This window comes from Muntiacus reevesi, chromosome 1, assembly GCF_963930625.1.
Source record: "Muntiacus reevesi chromosome 1, mMunRee1.1, whole genome shotgun sequence".
Taxonomy (NCBI): domain Eukaryota; kingdom Metazoa; phylum Chordata; class Mammalia; order Artiodactyla; family Cervidae; genus Muntiacus; species Muntiacus reevesi.
The window spans coordinates 76,649,949-76,674,597 of NC_089249.1; the positions used below are offsets into that span (position 1 = coordinate 76,649,949).

Here is a 24,649-nt window from a genome sequence, read left to right on the forward strand (position 1 = left end):
TCATCCCTGCCTTTTCATGGGCCCTCACAGTCAGGGGCTCTTCCACATCTAATATCAATTCCACACATCATTTTCTCATTAGCCTAGTACACACACTGAGTGGCCTGACCTTCTGTCACTTACTCGGACATCCTCACAGATATCTCAAGGCTGCACAACCCAAATACCAGCCTTACAGCACTTTCTGCACACAGATTCTGGATGCTGACTCTGAGACCCTAGACCAGCCCAGTTCCTCAGAATGAGTCTCCTTGGATGGTCTTCCTGTTTTGTGTCCCTCTTCCCTTTTGTCAAATATTTCCAAGAAACCAAAACTGGAAGGGACATATGCCAAGGTTTGCTTCTGGAGAGCAGCCAGGTAACACGCAAGTAATACCCCAGTAATGCACACAGCAAGGGTCTCCTGGGATAAGAAATTCCACACTGAGCCTTATTCCACTCAAGGTGTGCTGAAGAGACCTTAATGAAATAATGTGGTTATATGTTTATTTGCTGAACAAATATTTACTGAGTGCCAGGTGTTGGGCTAAATAATGGCATACCAGTAAACCAACTCTCCAAAAACAAACAAACAAAAGATCCCTGATTTGAAGCATTAGCCAAGTTACGGGGGTGAAATACTACCACCATAGTTAATATCAAGCTCTATGACATCTCTGACTGTGGAATTGGGATAAAATGGGCACGATTGGTTACTATGAGTCAGTTCAAGCTGGTCCCAGAACATCACTGGACAATAAACAAGATATATATTGACCCTACATTCATGACCTTATATTAATGGTATAACAGTAACTATCCTATGCTACTATATGCCAGCTAATATTCTAGCAACTTCATAGTTATAAACCGTTAAATTGTTACCAAAACCCTATAAGGTTCAATTTTTTAAAAAGATATAGGCCTATTCAGATTGTCTATTTCTTCTTGTGTGAATTTTGGCAGATTGGACGTTTCAAAGAACTTGTTCATTTCATCTAATTATGGGCATAGAGCTATTCATAATACTCCTTTTTTAATCTTTTAATGCCCATGAGTTTTGAAATGAGGTCCCCTCTTTCATTTCTGATATTAGTAACTTGTGTCATCTCACTTTTTCCTTAGCCTTGTTAGAGGTTTGTCCATTTTATTGATCATTTCAAAGAAACAGATTTTGATTTCATTGATTTTCTTTACTGATTTCTTGTTTTTGATTTCTGCTTTAATTTTTATTTGTTTGCTTCTTCTCATTTGGAATTTAATTTGCTCCTCTTTTTCTAGTTTCCTGAGGTGGAAGCTTAGATTATTTATTTTAGATCTTTTGTCTTTTCTAATAAATGTATTCAATGCTATAAATTTCTCTTTAAGCACTGCTTTTGCTTCACTCCACAAATTTCAATAAATTGTATATTTAGTTTAGAATATCTTTTAATTTACCTTGACATTTCTCCTTTAACCTTTTGTTATCTACAAGTACGTTGTTAAGTTTCCAAGCATTTTGGGATTTTCCAGCTATCTTTCTATTCTTTTAAACTTGTTACAATGAGTCTTATAGCCCAGAAGGTGATCTACCTTAGTGGATGTTCCATGAGCTAGAGAAGAATATATAATCTGCTCTTGTTGAATTAAATAGTCTATAGGTGTCAATTACATACAGTTGATTGATGATACTGTTGAATTAGACTATGTCCTTAATGATTTTATGCCTGCTGGATCTGGCCATTTCTGATGGAGAGGAATTAAAGGTTTCAACTACAACAGTGGATTCATCTATTTCTGTTTGCAGTCATACAGGGTTTTGCCTTATGTATTTTGATAGATGCATACACACAAAGATCATTACAGCTTTTTGGGATACTGACCCCTCTATCATTATGTAATGCCCTTCTTTATCCCTGATACTTTCCTTGCTCTGAAGTTGACTTTGTCTGAAATTAGTATAACTACTTTTACTTTCTTTTGATTAGTATTTGCATGGCATGTCTTTCTCCATCTATTACTTTTTAAATAAAAAATATTTTATTGTTAACAAGATATATACAACAGGAAAGTAAGTGAATCTTCTTCATTTACTTTTTTTTTTCTTTAAAAACTCATTTATTAGATTGGTCTAAAGACATATTGCACCAAATCTTAAGACAAAGGACACTGGACATTAAGAAAGAGGTCCACCCCAGTCTTTACAATCTAGTGCAGTTCCTCTTCTTCTTGTGTATATTCTGCTAGCATTATTACAAAACCCAAGGTTATCTTGGTTTCTGCAATTTTAGCACAGTGCTTATACAAGAAGGTTCTTCATTTACTTTTAACTTATATATGTCTTTATATTTATTTTTTGGAGGGGTAAAAATTGTGATTTATTTTTAAATTAGCATGCTTTATTCATTAAGCAATAAATAGTATATAATCATATCCAAATACATATCAAATTGATACATTCAAGCATTCCATAAAACATATTCCAATTTTAGTCATCCTCACCTTACTTTAGTTTATAAAAATATGTATTATATTCTCTTATTAGCAAGAAATGAACTTATATGAACTTATGATGAAAATTATATATATTAAATACATGCAAGGGAACACATCTTTTCCAAGATTTTTATATACTGTGCATAGCTACAAGGTTTTGTTTTGTTTTTCTTTTTCATTATTTTTATTAGTTGGAGGCTAATTACTTTACAATATTGTAGTGGTTTTTGCCATACACTGACATGAATCAGCCATGGATTTACATGTGTTCCCCATCCCAACCCCCACTCCCACCTCCCTCCCCATCCCATCCCTCTGGGTCTTCCCAGTGCACCAGCCCTGAGCACTTGTCTCATGCATCCAACCTGGGCTGGTGATCTGTTTCACCCTTGATAGTATACTTGTTCCAATGTTATTCTCTCAGAACATCCCACCCTCACCTTCTCCCACAGAGTCCGAAAGTCTGTGCTGTACATCTGTGTCTCTTTTTCTGTTTTGCATGTAGGGTTATCGTTACCATCTTTTTAAATTCCATATATATGCATTAGTATACTGTATTGGTGTTTATCTTTCTGGCTTACTTCACTCTGTATAATGGGCTCCAGTTTCATCCATCTCATTAGAACGGATTCAAATGAATTCTTTTTAACGGCTGAGTAATATTCCATGGTGTATATGTACCACAGCTTCCTTATCCATTCATCTGCTGATGGGCATCTAGGTTGCTTCCATGTCCTGGCTATTATAAAAGTGCTGTGATGAACATTGGGGTGCACGTGTCTCTTTCAGATCTGGTTTCCTCAGTGTGCATGTCTTTATATTTAAAGTGGGTTTCTTGTAGATAACATATTGGATCTTGTTCTTTGTTCCACTTTGACAATCTCTGTCTTTCTTAGCATATTTAGGTCATTGACGTTTAAAGTTATTATTAATATAGTCAGGTTAATATCTACCATATTTGTTACTTTTCTATTTGGCATCCTTGTTCTTTGTTCCTATTTTTGTCTTCCATACTTTTTTTGCCTTTTGCGGTTTTAATTAAACATTTTATTATTATATCGTTTCATTTTCTCTCTTCTCTTAGCATATCAGTTGTATTTCTTTTTCTACATTTTTTAGCTGTTGCCCTAGAGTTTGCAATATATACTTCCAAATAATCCAAGTCCACTTTCAAATATACACAGCAAGTACCTCATAATCATAATATTCCTAATCCCTCTCTCCTGTCCCTTTTACCATTACTCTCATTCATTTCTCTTATACATGAGTACATATATACATATTCTTGTGTGCACGTACATGTATAATAATTGAATACATTGTTGCTGTTACTATTATTTTGAACAAAATATTACTTGTTAGATCAATTAAGAATAAGAAAACTAAAAGTTTTTATTTTACTTCACTTACTCATTCTTCAATGCTCATCTTTCTTTTTATAGATTAGAGTTTCTGACCTATATTACTTTCCTTCACTCTGAAGAACTTTTTAAAACATTTCTTCCAAGGAAAGTCTAATGGCAAGAGATTTCCTTAATTTTTGTTTGTCTGAAAATGTCTTTATTTCTCTCTCTCTCTCTCTTTTTGGCCACACGATGCAGCTTGTAGGATCTCAGTCCCCCCTCCACTCTGGGGATTGAACCTGGGCCCCCTGAAGTGGAAGCATGGAGTCTTAACCACTCCTTCATTTTTAAAGGATATTTTGCAGTGTATCAAATACAAATTGTAGGCTGGTGGGTTTTTCTCTTAACACTAAATATTTCACTCCACTCTCCCCTTGCTCGCATGGTTTCTGAGGAGAAGTTTATCATTTTTATCTTTGCTCCTCTATAGGGTGGTGGTGCTCTCCACCACCCCCATCACAGCTTTAGCTTCTTTCAATATATTTTCTTTATCTTTGATTTTATGAAGCTTAATATTATATGCCTATGTATAGTCTTTTTTGGCTCTCTGAGCTTCCTGGATCTTGATTTAGTATCTGACATTAATTTGGAGAAATTCTTAGTCATTATTACTTCAAATATTTCTTTCTTCTCTTTCTAATATTACATGCATGTTACATTTTTGTATTTTTCCCACAGCTCTTGAACATTCTGTTTCATCTTTTTCCGCCTTTATTCTCTTTGCTTTTCTATTGTTGTATTCTCAAACTTGGAGATTCTTTCTTCAGCTAAGTTCAGTCTACTAATGAGTTAATCAGAGGTCTTCTTCATTTCTGTTACAGAAAATGTGTTTTTGATCTTTAGCATTTCTTTTTTAATTCTTTCTTCCATCTCACAGCTTACGTTATCCATCAGTTCTTGCTTGTTTTCTTTTTTTTTTTTTTTTTTTTTTCATTAAAGCCCTTAGCATAGTAATCATACTTTTCAAATTCCTGGTCTGATAATTCCAACATTCCTGTCATATCTGACTCTGGTTGTGATGCTTATTTGATCTTTTCAAACTGTGTCTTTTTGTCTTTTAGTATGCCTTGTAGTTTTTTGTTGAAAGGTAAACATGAAGTCCTGGGTAAAAGAAACTGAGGAAAATAGGTCTTTAGCAGCATAGTATTAAGGTCTGGTAGGAGGGTAGTTGTTCTATAGATCAGGTTTCTGTCTTTTAGTGAGCCTGTGCCCTTGAACTGTGAACTTCACCAGTGTTTCTCAAGTCTTCCCCTTTCCTAAAGGGGGCTGGAGTTGGGTCTTTTCCCCTCCCCCCAGATAGGTTAGGCTCTGATAAAACCCCAGTAGGATAAGTCCTGGTAAGATAGTTTCTCCTGAAGGCATACCTTATTAAGACAGATTAGAAAATACTCTTAATGTATTTAAAAATGCCTCTTTTTCTGACCCCCAACCCACTGCCAGAACACGAGGGGCTTTTTCTTCAGTATTCACTGTGAGGATCTGATAGAGTTCCTTGAGTCAAAACTCACAGAAATGAGTGCCCCCCTTCCACCCGTGACTGGGTACCCCTAGAGTCTTTAACTTACAGACATCCACACTGAGCCTGCAGCAGTTTATCAATTACAGGTCAGGTTTTCCTGCCCCAGCTCTAGTTCCAATGGAAGTTTCTGCTCATGGGTTTCTTCTCTGGTAAGATGCATTTCTTTATCTATATATCTATTTCTTCAATTGGGTAGAGCAGCAATTTGCCTTGTGATGTCCCTTATTTGGTAGATCTAAGAACTTGATCTTGTATTTTGTCCCGATTTTACCTTTTTTAAAAAAAAATTTAAGGTGGAGTGGTGATTTTTAAGCTCCTAACATGTCACACTGGTTTTTTTTTTCATCAAACAAGAGTGAGAAGGGATACGATGGGGAAAACACCTGAGGCAAGAGGGGAGATTTACAATAGTTGCTATGACGAAGAAGGGAGGATTTGATACCTCTCAAAAACACACAAGATCACAGGAATTCATCATAAGAGACCATAAATCTGTACTGGTGTTAAATTTCATGTTTGGATGACTCTCTAGCAGTCCTCAGCAGCACAGATATAGTGTTAGAAAAGAGGCACAGGTGTGCTGTGCTTTGGTTAAAGTTTACAAGAAAGCAATGCATTTGGGAGTATGGACAACTGAGTTATTGAAGTGATAGTTCATAGATCTAGAACAATTGACTAGAAAAACTGGAGGCATGATAAGGCAGGAAGTTGTAGCCAGGGGTACTGGAAGAATCAGGTGATAATAAGGCCCATGATATGGGCATAAGAGTAAGTGGATGCAATAGAGTAAAAGGAAAAGGGGTTGAACATAAGACTGTCAAAGGACATAAAGAGCTTGAATATTGGACACTCATTATCTTGACCCTGAAACTGTGCAGGATGATGGTAGCATCCACAAAATATAGAAAGACTATGAGCAAGATTCCAGAATCTTCGATATGACCAGTTCCTTACATGTCAATTCCCCTGTAACAAATAGGAGTATACAGTCATGTAGCTAAATGGTAAGGGTCTCAAAGAGTATGGACAACTTATGATCATCTCTTGGGGCTTCCATTTTCTCCTCTAGGAAAAAAAAGGGGGGAGGCATTAAATTGAGTCATGTTTAAGAAAGTTCACAGCTCTAAAAATCTGTGAACCCCTGAAGATGACAGCCTCGAGGTTGCTCCCAACCTCCCAATGTGGTACTCACTACCTTTGCTGCCCACAGTCTGCCAGGATTCTCACATATCACTGCTCAACGTTGGGCACTCCTCAGGCATGACCATGTGTTTCCCTGGCCTGTGGGCTAAGCTCTACCACCTCAACTCCATGGACTCAACTTGGGCGCTCCTTGCTGTCTGTGCTAACCTGGCTTACCTAGCTTGGTCCATCTGCTTAGCACAGCAATGGCTCTCTTTATTAACTGTCCATCTTTGTACCCATAGCCTCCACAGCCTTCCTTCACCCAACTCCACTCAGATAACTGGTCTTCTGCTGACTCCTTCTGTTTCTCACTGCCACCAACTTGAAGACTTGTAACACCATAAATTCTATGCTGCCAAGGGCTTCTCCCTCACCCACCTGAGAACCCCAGGACTGTCTCTTGTTTGATTAGAGCCACCCCTTTCATCCAAAGCCCATTTCACTCCAATTAATCTCTGCTTCTCCACCTTCATTCATTTTAAAGCTGAATATTTGCCTGACCCACATACTCATTTTAGAACTCCCAGTTTCAGCTTCAACCTTAAATTTCACAGCACAGCCATTCAGCCTCTCACTTCTTCTTCTTTCTTAATATTTATTTATTTATTATTTGGCTGGTCCGGGTCTTAGTTGTGACATATGGATCTAGTTCCCCTACCAGGGATTGAACCCGAGTCCTCTGCATTGGGATCTCCACGTCTTAGCCACTGGACCCCCAGGGAAGTCCCCTACTCTGACTTCCTTTATGCTAACCTACTTTTCAGAAAAGGCTAGGTCTCTCCTCTTCTTGGAGTCCTTACGATCTTGATGGAGAACCTCTCCAGTCTGACTGGTGTGCTTGCCAGCTGTGAGGATTAGTGAGGCATCAGAATAGTCTGGCAGCCACGCTGCGCTCCCCCTGCAGCTGCCATACCCGCTTCTCAGAAGCCACCCAGCAGGGAACCTCTCCTGCCAGCAGAGAGCTGCAGGCAGGAGCAGCTCCTTGTGATATTCCTCTCAAAACACAGGTGGGGAAGGTCAGCATGTGTGTAAGTCCTTGTGCAGGACTCCCCAAAAGCTTCCAGTGAAACTCATCAAGTACACAAAGAAGCAGTCATCAGAATATATGAGTTTTACCCATCCCATTCCACAAACTGCTGCTTGAACTAAATTACCATATTTACCCTTTTCCTTCACCAGATAATGTTGCTGTTTCCCTGCTGTCCTATATTAAAATTGAAATCATTTAAAATATATAGGAGATGTTTTTATTCTTAACGAAGTTATTACAGAACAGTTGGAAAAGACAAAGTATAAAGATAATATAAATCACCTGTGTGATATCATGATTTATAACAATACATATTTAGTCTTTGTCCAGTTTTTGGCACAGAGCTCCTAAAACCCTTGAATATCCTAAGTGATGAGAGCAACAAGTGTGTCTTTTGTTATGTTAATGAAGCCACTTTTAGACCACACCTAAGGACAGGGGCTGGTTGCCAATGGAGCCAGCTTTATGACTAGAGGAACTTTCAGTCTCCCCACTTAGCTCCCACTGTCTCCAGGGAAAGGAGAGGGGCTGGAGATTGAGTTCAACCATCAATGGCCGATGACTTAATCAATCATGCCTATGTAATAAAGACTCCATAAATCCCTGAAAAGACACGATTTGGAGAGTTTCTGGGTCGCTGAACACATGGGTGTTTGGGGAGAGTGGCATTCAGAGAATATGGAAGCGCCAAGGCCCTTCCCACACATGTTGCCTTTGGCATCTCCTCCATCTGGCTGTCATCTAGCAAGTAAATTGTTTTCCTAAGTTCTGTGAGCTGCTCTAGCAAATTAGTAGAATGCAAGGCATGGGGTGCGGGGTAGGGGGCGGGGGAGGGGAGTAGTAATGGGAACCTCTGATTTATAGCCACTTGGTCAGGAGCACAGGACTTGTAACAGGTCAGGACAACATGGACTTGTGATTTGCATCTAAAGTGGAGGGCAATCTTGTGGGACTGAGCCCTTAACCTGTGGAACCTGATGCTATCTCTGGGTAGATAGTGTCAGAATTGAAATGAATTACGGGACACTCAACGGGTGTTGGGCTTCCCAGGTGGTGTTAGTGGTAGAGAACCCACCTGCCAATGCAGGAGACATAGGAGATGCAGATTCGATCCTTGAGTCAGCAAGATCCCCTGGAAGAGGACATGGCAACCCACTCCAGTATTCTTACTTGGAGAATCCCAAGGGCAGAGGAACCTGGTGGGCTACAGTCCATAGGGTCGTACAGAGTTGGACATGATTGAAGCAACTTAGCACACATGCACACAACTGGTAATTCCTTGGTGTGTGGAACCAAGCCTACCAGTCCCCCACTTTGGAATTGGGTGGCAGAAAGATAATCTGTCATCCCATCTCCTAGAAATATGATATTTTGGAATACTGCCTAGCAGCTGTGTGTGCACGTATATAGGAATATTTGTGTGTTTCTTGTCTGTTTTAGACAATTAGGATATCTAATACTATTCCAGGATACAGCTGGATGTAACTCAATTAATTGTTTCATATCATCAGGTATTTTTCCAACTGCTCCTTACTATAAACAATGCTGCTACAATGAACATCCTTTAGGAATTACTGGATCAAAAGACATGAGCAATACAACGGAATATTATTCAGTCATTAAAAAGAGGGAAATCTTGCCATTTGCTATGACATGGATGAAACTCGAGGGCATTATGTTAAGTGAAATGTCAGACAGAGAAAGACCAAACTGTATGATTCCACATATATATGGAGTCTAACAACACTGAACTCATAGACACAGAGAATAGAATGGTGGTTACCAGGGGCTGCGGGGATGGGTAGAGGTTAGTCAAAAGGTACAAACTTGCAGATACAAGATAAATATGCTCCAAGGATCTAACATATAGCATGGTGACTATAGTCAACAATAGTGTACAGTATACTTGACAATGTTATTATAGTAGAACTTTTATGTTCTCACCATAACAACAACAACAAAAATGTTACCATTATGTGAAGGAAAGGATGTGTTAACTGATCTTGTTGTGGTAAACATTTCACTATATATACGTGTATCAAATCATCACATTGCACACCTTAAATTTACACATAGTTGTGACTTCCCTGGTGGTCACAGGTTCCCCCCTGGCTAAGATTCCTTGCTCCCAATGCAGGGGTCCCGGGTTCAACCCCTGGTTAGGGAACAAGATCCCACATGCTACAACTAAGAGTTTGAATGTCACACCCTGGCACAGCCAAATATATAAAAAATTAAATAAACATTTTTAATACATATATTAAACATTTCATATACATAAGGTTATATGTAAATCATAATTCAATAAATTTGAGGAAAAGAGATATATCCTCTTTAAGACTTTTTATTCATTGTACCAAATTGTCCCCCAAAAAGTAAAAATTAATTTTTTACTTCATTCACTCAATGAGAGTTTTTATTTCATGGAATCCTTCATGCCCACAATAGATAATTTCATTTTTCTAGTGCTTTGCCAATTTGATATTTATAGGTAAACAGAATATTAATTTGTACCCCTTGTTAGGAATTGTACATTTTTTTCATGTGCTTATAGGTCTATCCTATCTTAATTAAACTCACTAGTACAATCGCACACCCTTCTTCCGCTGCACCCATCCAGCTTCCTAATTTCACTTCTTATGACTTCCCATGAATCTGTGGCCTACACTAGTCAAGCTCATCTTTTTGCACTCTTCATACATATGACCAGCTAACATATAACAATCACCTGCTGTGTGTTAGGCAATGCACAGTGCTTTACAAGTATTAACTCATTTAATTCTCACAAACACCTTATAAGGAAGGTATTATGTTGTTGTTGTTCAGTGTCTTTGCACCCCCGTGAACTGCAGCACGCCAGGCTTCCCTGTCCTTCACCGTCTCCCAGAGTTTGCTCAAACTCAGGTCCATTGAGTCAATGATGTCATCCAACCATCTCATCCTCTGTGGCCACCTTCTCCTCCTGCCCTCAATCTTTCCTAGCATCAGAGTCTTTTCAAATGAGTCAGCCCTTTGCATCAGGAGGCCAAAGTATTAACATGGACACATGGGACTTCCCTGTTGGTCCAGTGGCTAAGGCTCTGCACTCCCAATGCAGAGGGCCTGAGTTTGATCCTTGGCCAGAGAAATAGATCCCACATGCCACAGCTAAACAGCCCACATGCTGCAATGAAGACTGAAGATCCTGCATGAGACCCGGCACAGTCAAATAAATAAAGAATATATATAATAAATATACATGTGATAAAAATATATAATAAACCAAAAGTGTGGACACCGGCATAAATAGATTAATTAACATTCCCAAGGCCCCACAGCTTGAATCTTGAATCTTGGGGCATCCAAAATTCAAATCCAGAAAACCGGCTCAAACACCCACAACAGGCTGCAATGGTAACATGACAAGTCTTCCTTTAATTCCATCAATGAGAAAATTTTTCAAATGTTGAGTATAGAGTTGGGATTTAAACTTGAAGACAAAGGGCAAGCCAGCATTTCCACATCTTGCTAAAAAGGTATAACAGGGGCTGAGTTCAGTTGTTTCAACTGAAACAACTAAAAAAACAGACAAAAAGAGCATGCAATTATCTTTAAGTTCAGCCAGTGTTTGGGCTTTCCAGGTGGCTCAGTGATTAAAAAAAAAATCTGCCTCCAACTAATAAAAAAAAAAAATTCTGCCTGCCAAGGCAAGAGATATAAGAGAGGCAGGTTCAGTCCCTAGGGTAGGAGGAATCCCTAGAGGAGGGCATGGCAACCCACTCCAGTATTCTTGCCTGGAAAATCCCATGGACAGAGGAGCTTAGCAAGCTATAGTTAATGGGGTCACAAAGAGTTGGACACTGAGTGACAAAGCATACACACACACACACACACACACACACACACACACACACACATACAGAGTAGTTACTGCATATCAGTTTTACTCAGGCACTGCCAATCACATGCTCTATTTCCCCATATGAGTTGAATATTCTACATGGGTTAGCTCAGTAATTTAACACCAAGCTAAATTTTGATGAAGAATATACTATCATTGATCAACAAATTAAAATTTCTGATATTTCATTTGTATTAACCTGTATTTTATAGAAAAAGATTCATGAAGATAATGGACTACATGTGATCAGTTCAGTTCAGCTCAGTCGCTCAGTTGTGTCCGACTCTGCAACCCCATGAACCGCAGCATGCCAGGCCTGCCTGTCCATCACCAACTCCCGGAGTCCACCCAAACCCATGTCTATCGAGTCGGTGATGCCATCCAACCATCTCATCCTCTGTTGTCCCCTTCTCCTCCTGCCCTCAATCTTTCCCAGCATCAGGGTCTTCTTTCCCAATGAGTCAGCTCTTCGCATAAGGTGGCCAAAGTATTGGAGTTTCAGCTTCAACATCAGTCCTTCCAATGAACACTCAGGATTGATCTCCTTTAGGATGGACTGGTTGGATCTAATACAGAATATATAAACTTGTATAAACTTTATATCTTTTGTAATATATAAAGTTTATTTTTAAATATCAAGAAATGAAGTCAATGTGTATATGTGTATATATCATATATGGTTTGTATATCATACTTGTATGCTATGTAGAACCTTTTAACTGGAAATAGAGTATATATTTTTAACAAAAAAGAAAATAAAATGACAAAGTTCATCATTGGAGAGGAAACATACAACACAGTTTATTACTTCTCAAAAATAGCATCCTAGGCCAGAGTCTCTTGAAAGAATTTGTATTAACTATAACATTTTAAGTAGAGATATTCAACTTTACAGATTTTTTTTTTTTGAGATCTTAGGTAAGTTACTTTTTGAGATACGTTTTCTCTGTCAGGATAGCATGTTGAATACTGTAAAACTTTATCTGACTCTATTAAAAGTGAAAGTGAAAGTCGCTCAGTCATGTCCGACTCTTTGCCACCCCATGGACTGTACAGTCCAAGGAATTCTCCAGGTCAGAATACTGGAGTGGGTAACCATTCCCTTATCCAAAGAATCTTCCCAACTCAGGGATTGAACCCAGGTCTCCCACACTGCAGGAGGATTCTTTACCAGCTAAGCTACAAGGGAAGCCCATAAAAATATGTAATAAAAATAAAGTAAAATAAAATGTATAATATTAAAAACAATATATATAATTTATATATATATAAATATATATAATATATAACTTAAAAAACAGACAAAAAGGTATGAAACAATGGTTCTCAAGAACCATTGGCAACCAAGCAATGCAGGATAGTGATTCCTGGGAAATGGAATACAAGTGAGGTGAGTCCTATAGTTGCTCGAGCTTACTTCCTGGACAGAGTTTCCAGGCCAGCGTACAGGAGGGGGAGCCCAGGTGGAGTGCAGCAGTGCCCCAGAGTTGAGGAGATAAAGCTGAGAGTCCTGGAGGGCCAGGTGGTTTGCCAGAGGCCAGAAAACCAGAAAGGAAAAAGCTGCATCAAATGAGGACTCCAGAGATCTGCACTGGCCGCCCTCCTAAAGTATACAGCTGAATTTAGAACAGTGTATGTGTATGAGGAAATAATCCTAGACTGATGAAAGAACAACCTGAAAGGATTAGAAAGAAGAATCCTTGAAACACAGGCCCAGGAAAGGTGCCTGTTCCTATTAGTCAGACTGAAAGATCTCATGATTCATAGGACATCCTACAGTCAATTGGAAGATTGAACCTCAGCAGCTGGGGTGGGGGAGATCAGCTTTAGACTAAATAATGCCCTTGTTCTGCCTAACAAAGTTTAAATGTAAGAACTGAAAAGGCAAAACTGCTTCCAAGAAACTTCACTGGGTTCTATAACAAAATTTGAGAATATATATAGAAATATAAAAATATCTAGCATTCAACTAAAACTTGCCAGGTATGCAAAGAAGGGGGACATTAAGATCTATAATATCAACTGGAATATATCAACTGAACCTGATCCAGAAATGACATATATGATAGAATTAGGACACAAAAATAGTTACTATAACTGTATTCTATATGTTCAAAAAATTAGAAGACGGGTCATACTAAGTATAGGTATACAAGAAACTTTAAAAAGAATGTAACTGAACTTCTTGGAATGAAAACTACAAATGTTTCACATGAAAAATACACTGGATATGACTAATGGTAAATCAGAGAAAGCAGAAGAAAAGATTAATAGATTTTTAGAAGAGCAATGGAAACCATCCAAAATGAAACATGAAGAGAAAAAAGGAAGAGTATCAGAGAGCTGTGAGACCCCTCAGTGGCCTAATATACATGTTATCTTTGAAGGAGAAGAAAGAGATGGGGAACAGACAAAAATAGGTGAAGAAATAATTAACCAAAAAATTTCCAAATTTAACAAGAACCGTAACCCACAGATCCAAGAAGCTCAGTGAACGCCAAGCACAGTTCAGTTCAGTTCAGTCACTCAGTCGTGTCTGACTCTTTGCGACCCCATGAATTGCAGCACGCCAGGCCTCCCTGTCCATCACCAACTCCCGGAGTCCACCCAAACCCATGTCCATCGAGTCGGTGATGCCATCCAACCATCTCATCCTCTGTCGTCCCCTTCTCCTCCTGCCCTCAATCTTTCCCAGCATCAGGGTCTTTTCCAATGAGTCAGTCCTTCGCATCAGGTGGCCAAAGTATTGAAGTTTCAGGTTCAACATCAGTCCTTCCAATGAACACCCAGGACTGATCTCCTTTAGGATAGATTGGTTGGATCTCCTTGCAGTCCAAGGGACTCTAAATAGTCTTCTCCAACACCACAGTTCAAAAGCATCAATTCTTCGGCGTTTAGATTTCTTTATAGTCCAACTCACACCCTTGACTAGACAGATTTTTGTTGGCAAAGTAATGTCTCTGCTTTTTAATGTGCTGTCTAGGTTGGTCATAACTTTCCTTCCAAGAAGTAAGTGTCTTTTAATTTCATGGCTGCAATCACCATCTGCAGTGATTTTGGAGCCCAGAAAGATAAAATCTGCCACTGTTTCCACTGTTTCCCCATCTATTTGCCATGAAGTGATGGGACCAGATGCCATGATCTTAGTTTTCTGAATGTTGAGCTTTAAGCCAGCTTTTTCACTCTCCTCTTTCACTTTCATCAAGCGGCTCTTTAGTTCTTCTTCACTTTCTGCCATAAGGGTGGTGTCATCTGCATATCTGAGATTATTGATATTTCTCCCAGCAATCTTGATTCCAGCCGGTGCTTCCTCCAGCCCGGTGTTTCTCATGATGTACTCTGCATATAAGTTAAATACGCACAAGAAAGTAGAAAAAAAAATTACACCAAAGACATCACCTACACCAGCACCTACACGGGAAATAATGATAAAGGAAGCATTTCAAACAAAAAGGATGATAACAGATAAAATTCCAATTTACCAAAAGGAATGAAGGGCATCAGAAATAGTTACTATGTAGATAAATACATTAACTTCCATTTTAAAAAATAGTTATTTATTTGGTAGCACTGGTTTAGTTGCAGCACACAGGATCACTGATCTTCTTTTTGGCAAGCTGGATCTTTAGGTGCTGTATGAAAGAACCCTTAGTTGCAGCATGTGGGATCCAGCTCCCCCATCAGGGATCAAATCCAGCCCCCTGCACTGGGAGTGCAGAGTCTTAGTCACTGGACAGGGTTGGATCCCTGTGTTGGGAAGAGCCCCTGGAGTAGAAAATGGCAACCTACTCCAGTATTCTCGCCTGGAGAACCCCACAGACAGCGGAGCCTGGCTAGTTACAGTCCATGGGGCTGCAAAGAGTCAGACACGACTCAGTGGCTGAGCACAAACACATGCACATCTTAGGGAACTAGAAAACAAAGGGCAAACTAAACCCAAGGCTGTGAAAAGAGAGAAATAAAACAGAATTTTAAAAATAGACAAAGTCAATGAAACTGTCTTAGTCAATTTGGGCTGCTATAAAAATTATCATAGACTAGTTTAAACAACAAAAATTTATTTCTAACAATTCCGGAGACAGGAAATCTGAGACAGGAAATCCAAAATCAGAGTATGGTATAGCCAGGTTCTGAGAAAGATCTCAAATCAAAGATCTCAACTTCAACTGTAAGGAACTAGAAAAGAGGAGCAACTGAAATCCAAAGCAAGTAGAAGAAAGGAAACAATAAAGATCAGGACAGAAATCAACAAAACAGAAAAACAACAGAGAGAAAATTCAGTGAATCCAAAAAGCTGGTTATTTGAGAAGACTAATAAAAGCTACACACCTGTAGTCAGCTTGGCTGGGTCCAGTTGGAAGCAGTGGGAGGGAAGACTTAGAAAAGAGCAAGAGCAATGTGTGAAAGGTTTTGATTTGTGGTGATTGTTTCATGTATATCAAAACTTACCAAGTTATATAGATTTTAAATATGTGTAATGTCAAATCTTTTAAAGGACAATTTTTTCCATTTTTAAAGTAGGCTTTGGGGACTTCCTTGGTGGTACAGTGGATGAGAATCTGCCTCCCAATGCTGGGGATACAGGTTCGATCCCTGGTCCGGGAAGATTTCACGTGCCACAGAGCAACTAAGCCTGTGCACAACTACTGAAGCCCATGTGCCTAAAGCCTGTGCTCCACAACAAGAGAAGCCCCTGCAATGAGCAGCCAGTGTGCTGCAATGAAGAGTAGCCCCCATTCAACGAAGCTAGAGAGAGCCGAATGCAGCAACTAAGATCCAAGACATGAAGTGATTGGCCTCCAACTAATAAAATAATATTTAAAAAAAAAAAAAAAGACCCAAGACAGCCAAAAATAAAAATAATAAAACAGGCTTTGAGTAATTTTTTTATCTTCCTGTTGGTATCACTCTTTTTGTATCTTACATTTGATCCTGGTTACTTTTTCTTATTGGGATAAAAAAAAATAACACACATACAGACCCAACTTCCAAAAATATTAGTCTTCAATCTAAAACTGATTTTCTTTCACACATTTTCCTTTACAACTTATCTTGGCACCTTCCTGTGTTATTCAGTTTGTCTCAGCTACTAGGGGTGTTGATAGGAGAGAGCTGGTTTCTAAGGTAACCACAGACAGGACGGTACCCCACTTAGGAGGCTGGGGTACACACCTAAGAGGTGACACCTCAGGCAATGCAGACCTTCTCTCAGTGGGAGTCAAGGAGAGGAGCCCCTTCTTCACTGGATGCCTTGAGATCCTCAAAAGTAAAGAGCGAGCAACTTTCGGGGGGTGACATCTTGAGGGACACTGAGAAGGGAGACAAAGAAGTGGGAGCTCCAGGGTAAAATCTGCTGGTCACCGCTTAATGGGGAAAACGACTCTCTGGAGGGCCGAGGAGTTAAACCGCTGACCTCTACTTCCAGCTCCTCGCTCCCCAGTTTCTCCTTCGTTCTGATAAGGTTTTGCCTATGTGTTGTTTCTGCTTTTTGTTTGTTTGTTTTGCTTTCACCAATGCCTGCAGCATACAGGCAGCACAGGTGACAGTTAAGCATAGACTCTGTGGCCAGACTGCCTGGTTCCCCAGCTCTGAGACCCTGAGCAAGTTATTTCACCTCCTTGAGCCTCTGTTTCCCATCTGAAAACAAGGGTGATAATAATAACCACCTCCAAAGGCCGCTGAAATGATCTAGTGGTTAACACTCGCAGTTTGTTTAGAAGGGTATTTACCCAGTAAGCACTACGTATGTTTGGGGTGTTATTATTTTTTCACATTAAAATTTTATTGGGAACTCTACAGGTTAAATGGAGAAGGCAATGGCACCCCACTCCAGTACTCTTGCCTGGAAAATCCCATGGATGGAGGAGCCTGGTGGGCTGCAGTCCATGGGGTCTCGAAGAGTCGGACACGACTGAGCGACTTCACTTTCACTTTTCACTTTCATGCAATGGAGAAGGAAATGGCAACCCACTCCAGTGTTCTTGCCTGGAGAATCCCAGGGACGGCGGAGCCTGGTGGGCTGCTGTCTATGGGGTCACACAGAGTCGGACACGACTGAAGTGACTTAGCAGCAGCAGCAGCAGTAATAGGTTAAATGACCAGAATGTTCTGAGTGACAATGAAATGATGTCTATAACAGTTTAATGTTGGTTATTCTGGCTATCCAGCAATATGCTAGAGAAATCTGAATCGGCTAAAAATAAATCACAAAATTTTCTCACCCTTAGGACTAAACAACTTAATTAAGCGAAACTGTGAACATCATCTTTCCAACTGATAAAGGTTGAAGGGGGATAAAAGATCACAAACCGTAGCACCATGTTTTTATTTGCTAGGCCTGTCTCCTAACACCATCTCAGAAGGAGAATGACTGAAATCTGTCTTTCTGAGTCTATCTTTCTAAGACAATACATTTGGTTTGGACTGGGGATGTCTGCGCAGGAAAAAGTTGCTTCTCTACAACTTACACTGTGAACCATTCAAGTTTCTCCACCACAGCTTCCAGTCAGCTATTCAATTAAATACTAAGTTTCCAGAATCTGTCTCTGCAAAGAAAAAAAAAAAAAAAAAAAAGAGGTTTTTTTCTCTTTGCTTCTCACACCTAAAAATAAAGAGGTATAAACTCAAGCCTAAACAATCAGACTAATGGGATTTCATGCAAATAACCTAAAACTCTTCTCTGCCATAGTTTCCTGAGGTGTAAATAAATTTAACATAACAACTAATGAACAAAACAAGAATTTTGGACAGAGACAGTTCATTTATTAACCGAGTTCTTGGGAAAAAGGTAAAATAATTATTAATTTAAGATAATATTTTTAAAAGTTTAGTCATGTTTTCCTGCCCAGCGTGCTATAGTTTATAATAGCTCTTCCCAACCTTTTTGGTACCAGGGACTGGTTTCGCAGAAGACAATTTTCCCATAGACTGGGGGTAGAAAGGGGATGGTTTCCAGATGATTCAAGAGCATCACATTTATTATGCACTTTATTTCTATTATTATTACATCAGCTCCACCTCAGATCATCAGGTACTAGATCCTAGAGGTTGGGAACCCCTGGTTTACAGAGCCCAGGCTTGACTTTATTTAATCCATACAACCTGCAAACATCAGATTACAAAGCTAGAAAGGGATACAGCCCAGAACAAACTCAGTTCTTTGGAGTCCTAGTCTAGAGATCTTTTCATTCACCAACAACTGCTTCCGGACTCCTACAACCTGGTTTGTCTTGGGTACAAGCTAATTTTTTTTTTTCTCCCCTGAACTGAGATTTAGCAGTTCACTTACATGGCCAGCTAACTTCAGGGAGTTCTATCCTGCTAAGGTCACTCCCCACAACCCCACAGTCTTCAAGGTGGAGTAGACAAAGCGATGCATTGCTCTACAAGAGGAAAACACTTAAGTACACTCACAGTACCATTGCACTATAGCAAAAATAACTTCTTATTTAAGCTTTATATTAATAGGTATTATTATTTATCTTTAATATACAGACTGACTTAGCACTCTCACAGGATCACTACTTCCGAAGTCATCTGTCATGTGCAGTATGTGAGATGTTTCCAGGAACCAGCCATAATGCCACACATAGTTCAGGCATTCAGTTTCTTTATAACCTATGCCATTCACTGGATAAAAATAAGCCTCTTAATTGCTACAAATGTTACAACTTTTAGTAAATACAGGGAAAATGACCATGAAAATTCTTGTTCTGTGAGATTTATTGGTTATCTCCTGAGAGAGGCCTAAAAAGAGATACTGAACAAAGCAGGGATACACATTTTCATTTTACCAAGTTCTATTGGATAGAACATTTTACAAAGTCCTATCAGAAATGGCTGGCAAGAGTATACTATCAAGCATTTATTTAAAAAAAACAAAACAGCAAAAACCCACTTAATCTGTCCCTTCAAGGTGAAGATGAGTCTATTAATTAGTGAGAACATTACTGTTTTTCTAAACTCATGCTTATGGAGAAAGTATTTTGAAAACCTGACTGAAATGGTTCCAAAATTGCTATTTTTAAATTTATTTTTGGCTACCCCATGTGGCTTGTGGGATCCTAGTTCTCCAACCAGGGATCAAACCCACATCCCCTGCATTGGAAGCTGGAAGTCTTAACCACTGGACTGCCAGGGAAGTCCCTGTTATTTTTTTAATTATCAAAAAGAGTGTGTTTCATCAGTAAAAATTTTGTCTGCACACTTGAAAACTAAGAAACAAAATTTTAAATTTGTTTAAAAAATCTAAATGATACTTCCAAGGGGGTTTGAACCCATATGATAAAATATAAAACGTAAAACCTTACCATCATCCAAGAAGGACTGATGGACTTAAGCTGTAAATTTACTAGTTGAATTTCAATCAAAAGTCTTTGCATCTTGGTGAATGGGACTGGAAGATGAGTATCATAATTTAATAAATGCAATCAAGAATGTACTTCTGCTTGAGTCTACCTCTTTGACAAGTATCTTTTCCAGTCATGATTCATTCCAGTCATTAACATTCAGTAAAAAATATGATCTTAAAACGTACTTCATCTTTATTTTAAATAATCTTTCAATATTTCTACTCTAGAGCAAGATTTATAAGGTATGTAATAAAATATATGCGGGCTTCTTGGTGGCTCAGAGGTAAAGAATCCGCCTGCCAATCAGGAGATGTGGGTTCAATCCCTGCATTGGGAAGAGCCCCTGGAGAAGGAAATGGCTACTCACTCCAGTTTCCTGCCTGGGAAATCCTAGGGACAGAGGAGCCTGGCGGGCTACATTCCATGGGTTGCAAAAGAGTTGGACACGACTTAGGATTTAAACAACAATAAAATACATGTAAATAATTGCTTAAAAATATTACATAGATTAAAGAAGCATGGTAAGAAAAATGTTTGGTGACCACTGATCTATCACTACAGAGTGTACACAATTGGGACCATTGTTTTTGCAGGTAGTATAGGAAGGAATAAACAAGGTCAGTAGCAATTTGAACTGTGTTGCCTGATTCCCGGCAGAACTCCTGTCTTTGGGGGTTCTGGCTTATGGGTTGGTTGAGATGGGGTGCAAGTCTTTCTTTTATATACCAACTTGTATCTGGTATAATTCAGGTTATTAGTTTCTTTTTCCTCTTGCTATTTGCAAACTCATCACTTCTAACAGTGATGAGTGCTGAGGTCACTCAGCTCCCTCTTTATGGATGTGTATGAGTGAATACACATACACATGTATTTCACCCCAGAACAATCAAGGTGGTGTCGAAGGAGGAGACCACGAGCAAACACACCACCGCCCGCAGGGCATTTTACGATAGCATTCACCCAGGCGCAAAGACCAAGTTCACTTCCCAGTCCTATTAAAAAACTTCCTTTTGGTCTTAATTATTTTTAATCATAACGCTTGCGACCTTCTGACTAATGTCATGTTACTTGGAAAGATTTAGAAACTGTGATTCTATGAGAGGAGGTTATGAAAATAGAATTGTCCCTGAAAGGATTTTTCCATCGAATTCAAAAACACTTTACCCAGACTGGTAGTAAGATGCCCAAACAATCGGGGCGGCAAGACCAGAAGGGTCTCTTTCGTGGGTCTAAGAAGTGAGGAGGGCCTTCGAAACGGGAGAAAACTATTGAGAGCTCCAGGCACCCGGGCAGGAGGCCGCGGACAAATGTCTGAAAAATTAGAAGTGCGGTGGAGATAAAGCGAGCGGTGGCGGGGGCGGGGTGGGAGCAGAGGTGACGACGGTGCACGCCGAAACTGGCCCACGTGAGGAGGGGGCCTAGGCGCGCCGGGCACCGCAGCAGGGGGGCCGGGGGGTAGAAAACAAAGGTCAGGTCTTGCGAATTCAGGGCAGTAAAAAGGGGAAAGCACCCAAGGGAAAGCAGCGAGTAGGTGGCCGCAGTGGTGACGGCGGCGGGGACTGCGCGCCGTGATTCTCGGGGTCCGGGCCGGGGTCGCCGGCGAGCCAGGCCGGGAAAAGCCGGGGATCCGGCTAAGCCCGGGATCGGTTAGGCCGCACCGAAGGGCAGGGCCGGCGACTGTGGGGCCGCGGCGGGGGCCGGCCGAGGACCAGCGGCGAGGGGTCGCGGCGGGGCAGGGCGCGCAGGGAGACCGGGAGAGAGGCGGGCGGGCTGGGAGCCGCGGCCGCAGCGCCCAGAGAAGGGAAGGGCGGTCGGCTTCCCGCCCCCGCCCCCTGCCGCGGCGTGAGTGCGGGGGAAAGGCCGGCGGGCAGCGCTGGGAGGAGGGGCAGGCTGCGGCCCCGCCCCCGCCGGAGCGAGGGTAGGAGAAAGGCTCGCGGGGAAGGCGGAGGGCGGGCAGCGCGGGGAGGGGGCGGCCGGCCGGGCCTGCGCCCGAGCGAGCGGCGAGCCGTGGGGGGGGGAAGGGGCCCGGAAGGAGGCGAGCGCGGCCGCGACGCCGGGAGCCGGACGCCCGCCGGTGCCGGCCTGCCGCCGCCGCCTTTCCTGCCTGCGCCCGAGCGCGGAGTCTCGCGGCTGCGGAGGCCGGAGTGCGGCGGTCGGGCGTGGGGCGAGCGGGCAAGCGGGGCCGGGAGCCGGAGGCCGCCGGCGGTCCTGCGCCAGGCGCGGTGGGCTCTTGCCTGCGAGGTTAGGCGAGGGGCGGAAAGGGAGGAAAAAGAGAGGCCGAGCGAGAGAAGCCAGGCGATCGGATTGTCCAGGAGGCTGGTGTGGAGGAATATCCCACCCCGAACTCAAATCCACAATAATAATCCAAACTATTAATAATAAGGGGCAGTTTTCCTGGCCAGGCGAGAGGGAGAGCAGGGGAAACGGGAAGAAGCGAAAGCTTCGTTTCATGGAGGCTGAGACTAGAGAAAATTTCGGAGCCTGGATGTGGAGGAGCAAAACAGAACTAACTCAGGAAATTGTCTTTCAGAAAAAGGCCGAACCTAGGCTGGGAATCAGGCTGGGGTAGGAGGAGAAACCTGCAAGTTTAAAGGAAAAAAAGAATATTTTCAGAGATTTGTCTCTGGTTTGTGGTATTGCTACCATTTTAAAGGTAAAAAGCATTGCATTCAGGTGTCCTTTTTTTTTTTTTTGGTGCGATTGGCTCATTTAAGAATTTCAGAACCTTTTCATCTAAAAGCTTTTTTTTTTAAGGAAATTTATAATTTTGATTTCCCAGGGTTGCACTGGACTTGTAAGGAGTGCTGTTGTGTACATACTATTGTATGATTTTATTTATTTTTTTACTGTGCAAATCAGCTGGAAGATTTTTTTTCCAGGTGTCAGTTTGGATTTTTTTCATCTTTTTTTTTTTGGTCCTTCAGTATATCTGTTGTCGTTTTAAGCATTGGAGACCAGAGAATTATTTTTTTCCCCTTTGGAGCTTGAGGCTCTTGCCAACGTAAGGACAGCTGGGAAAACTGGATTAAAAGGATGTTTTTAATCTATATTTTTCAGTTAAGATTGATATTTTGAAGGCACATTCTTTCTGTGATTCTTTTTTTTTTTTTTAAGCCCATAGCGCTAACCTTGAAGAGATTTGTGGTTGGGTTTTTGGTTTCTAAGAAGGTCATAGTTTTTTCTCTTTTTCTTTCGTTTTTTTTTTTTTTTTTTAAGAGGGGGAGGGGAAAGGGGGGCTTAGAAAGGAGACCATGTTAACTGGTAGAAGTAGAATGGAGCTTCAGTCACCCGGGTCCTGAGAGCTGGAGGAAAAAGGATTGTCTTCAAGTTGGGAGGCCCTCCTCTCACCTTTCTTAAAAATTGCAAGCGATTCAATCCTGATCAAGACATCACAACTACAAGATTCTGAAACCGTGGAGACACCGAGAAACCATGAGTGTAAGGTTACCCCAGAGTATAGACAGGTAAGTTTGCTAATAATGTGGTTTTTCAACACTTACTTAAGGAAAGACTGGGAAAGAAGGTGTTGCATTTTGATAAAAGATTGCAAAATAAGGGTCTGGGTGGGCTGTGGGTATTGGTGGGGTCCCTGGGGACTGTCTGGGCATGTGTGTTTATGTTCCCACTGTGTGTGTCCATGTTCAAAAGGTATCTCCTGAATCAGTGTTTTTTAAATGCAAGCAGTAGACAGTGACGCAAGGAGTGGGGAAAGAGGGGGAAACGCTTTCTAGCCGCCTTTGACTTTTGCCAGGCCAGAGGCTGAATCTGAGTCCCTAACTTGCCAGCTTCGGGGTGGGAGGCGGGCACAAGCCTGGTCACGTGAGACCCCTAGGGTGATTGGGGCTGGCTTTAGGTGTTGGAGCTGCGGGGGGAAGGGCCCTGGCAGGGGCGTGGGCCTCCACCGGCTGGTTGTTGTGGAATGGTGGGGCTTGGTGATGGGGTGGATCCCATTTCTAGAATGAGGAGGATGTTCTTGGCCTGAATGATGGGACAGAAACGCACTTTGCACCCATACAGGACTGGATTTTTACCAGTGGCTGATAATGGCCTGCAGAATAGCATAGGTCAACCCTAGAATTTCTTCTTCTCCAAACTTGGGGTTTAAATTGAAATCGGCCAACCAGCTAATGCTCTAGGTTTAATCTGCCAAGCCGTTTTTAATAAGCTTGACTCTGCAAAATGGGCCTTCCCTCTGCCTAGAGCCGGAAGGATTTGTTTTGGGCTCTTAGGCCTGATATGCAGAGGCACTGGCCGTTAGAATCTGAGCGCAGGATGTCCCACACCCTCTCCCGTCCCCCCCCCACCCCCACCAGAGTGTGCCCAGTCTCCTCATCAGTACATGACGGTTTACAACTTCGTAAGGTATCTGCCTTTTCTTTTCCTCCCCTTCTCTTCAACCCTTAGAGAACCTGGAGAGAGGGTAGTTTTGTGGGTGCTGCACACATCCTAACTGGATGGATGGGTGGTTGGCAGACTGAACAAGCAAATGAAAGAACTGGGCCTGGGGGGTGGGAATTACTGGAGAGATAGGGAAGGATATTTGCAAAGGAGCAATGAGTTGTTTTCTCCCTGTCCAGTTAACCTTTGATTATCCATGCTGATAATTTCTTTTTGGCAGTGGAATGTGGCCTGAAATGCACTTAATCTCTCTCTCTCTCCCAAACACTAATCTCTGTATTGCCTCTGAGCCCCGTTTAGATTAGTTCAGCAGTCCCTAGACAGGGACCTGACTTGGCAGTGGAGAGAAGGCAGACAGCCACAAAGGACAGATAATGTACGTGACTGCTTAAACCTCCATCTCTTCCCCTTTTTGTGGCTTCTCTTTAG

The 24,649-nt window shown here is 41.3% G+C and overlaps 1 protein-coding gene and 1 non-coding gene across 10 annotated transcripts in view; one reads left to right on the forward strand and one right to left on the reverse strand.

The window, feature by feature from the left end:
* Positions 1-2,095: 2,095 nt before the first annotated feature.
* LOC136156498 (small nucleolar RNA SNORA81) lies at positions 2,096-2,271 on the reverse strand. The gene has a single exon (XR_010661040.1). It is a non-coding gene; the product is annotated as a small nucleolar RNA SNORA81 (small nucleolar RNA).
* Positions 2,272-21,854: 19,583 nt separating this feature from the next.
* ARHGEF11 (Rho guanine nucleotide exchange factor 11) overlaps positions 21,855-24,649 on the forward strand; it is a 108,542-nt gene continuing 105,747 nt past the window's right edge. For all 9 annotated transcript variants that reach the window (XM_065901682.1, XM_065901673.1, XM_065901628.1 and 6 more), the window contains exon 1: positions 21,855-23,286. In XM_065901682.1, the coding sequence (XP_065757754.1) occupies positions 23,255-23,286 (32 nt within the window). In that variant the 5' untranslated portion in view covers positions 21,855-23,254. The remainder of the gene's footprint in view (positions 23,287-24,649) is intronic.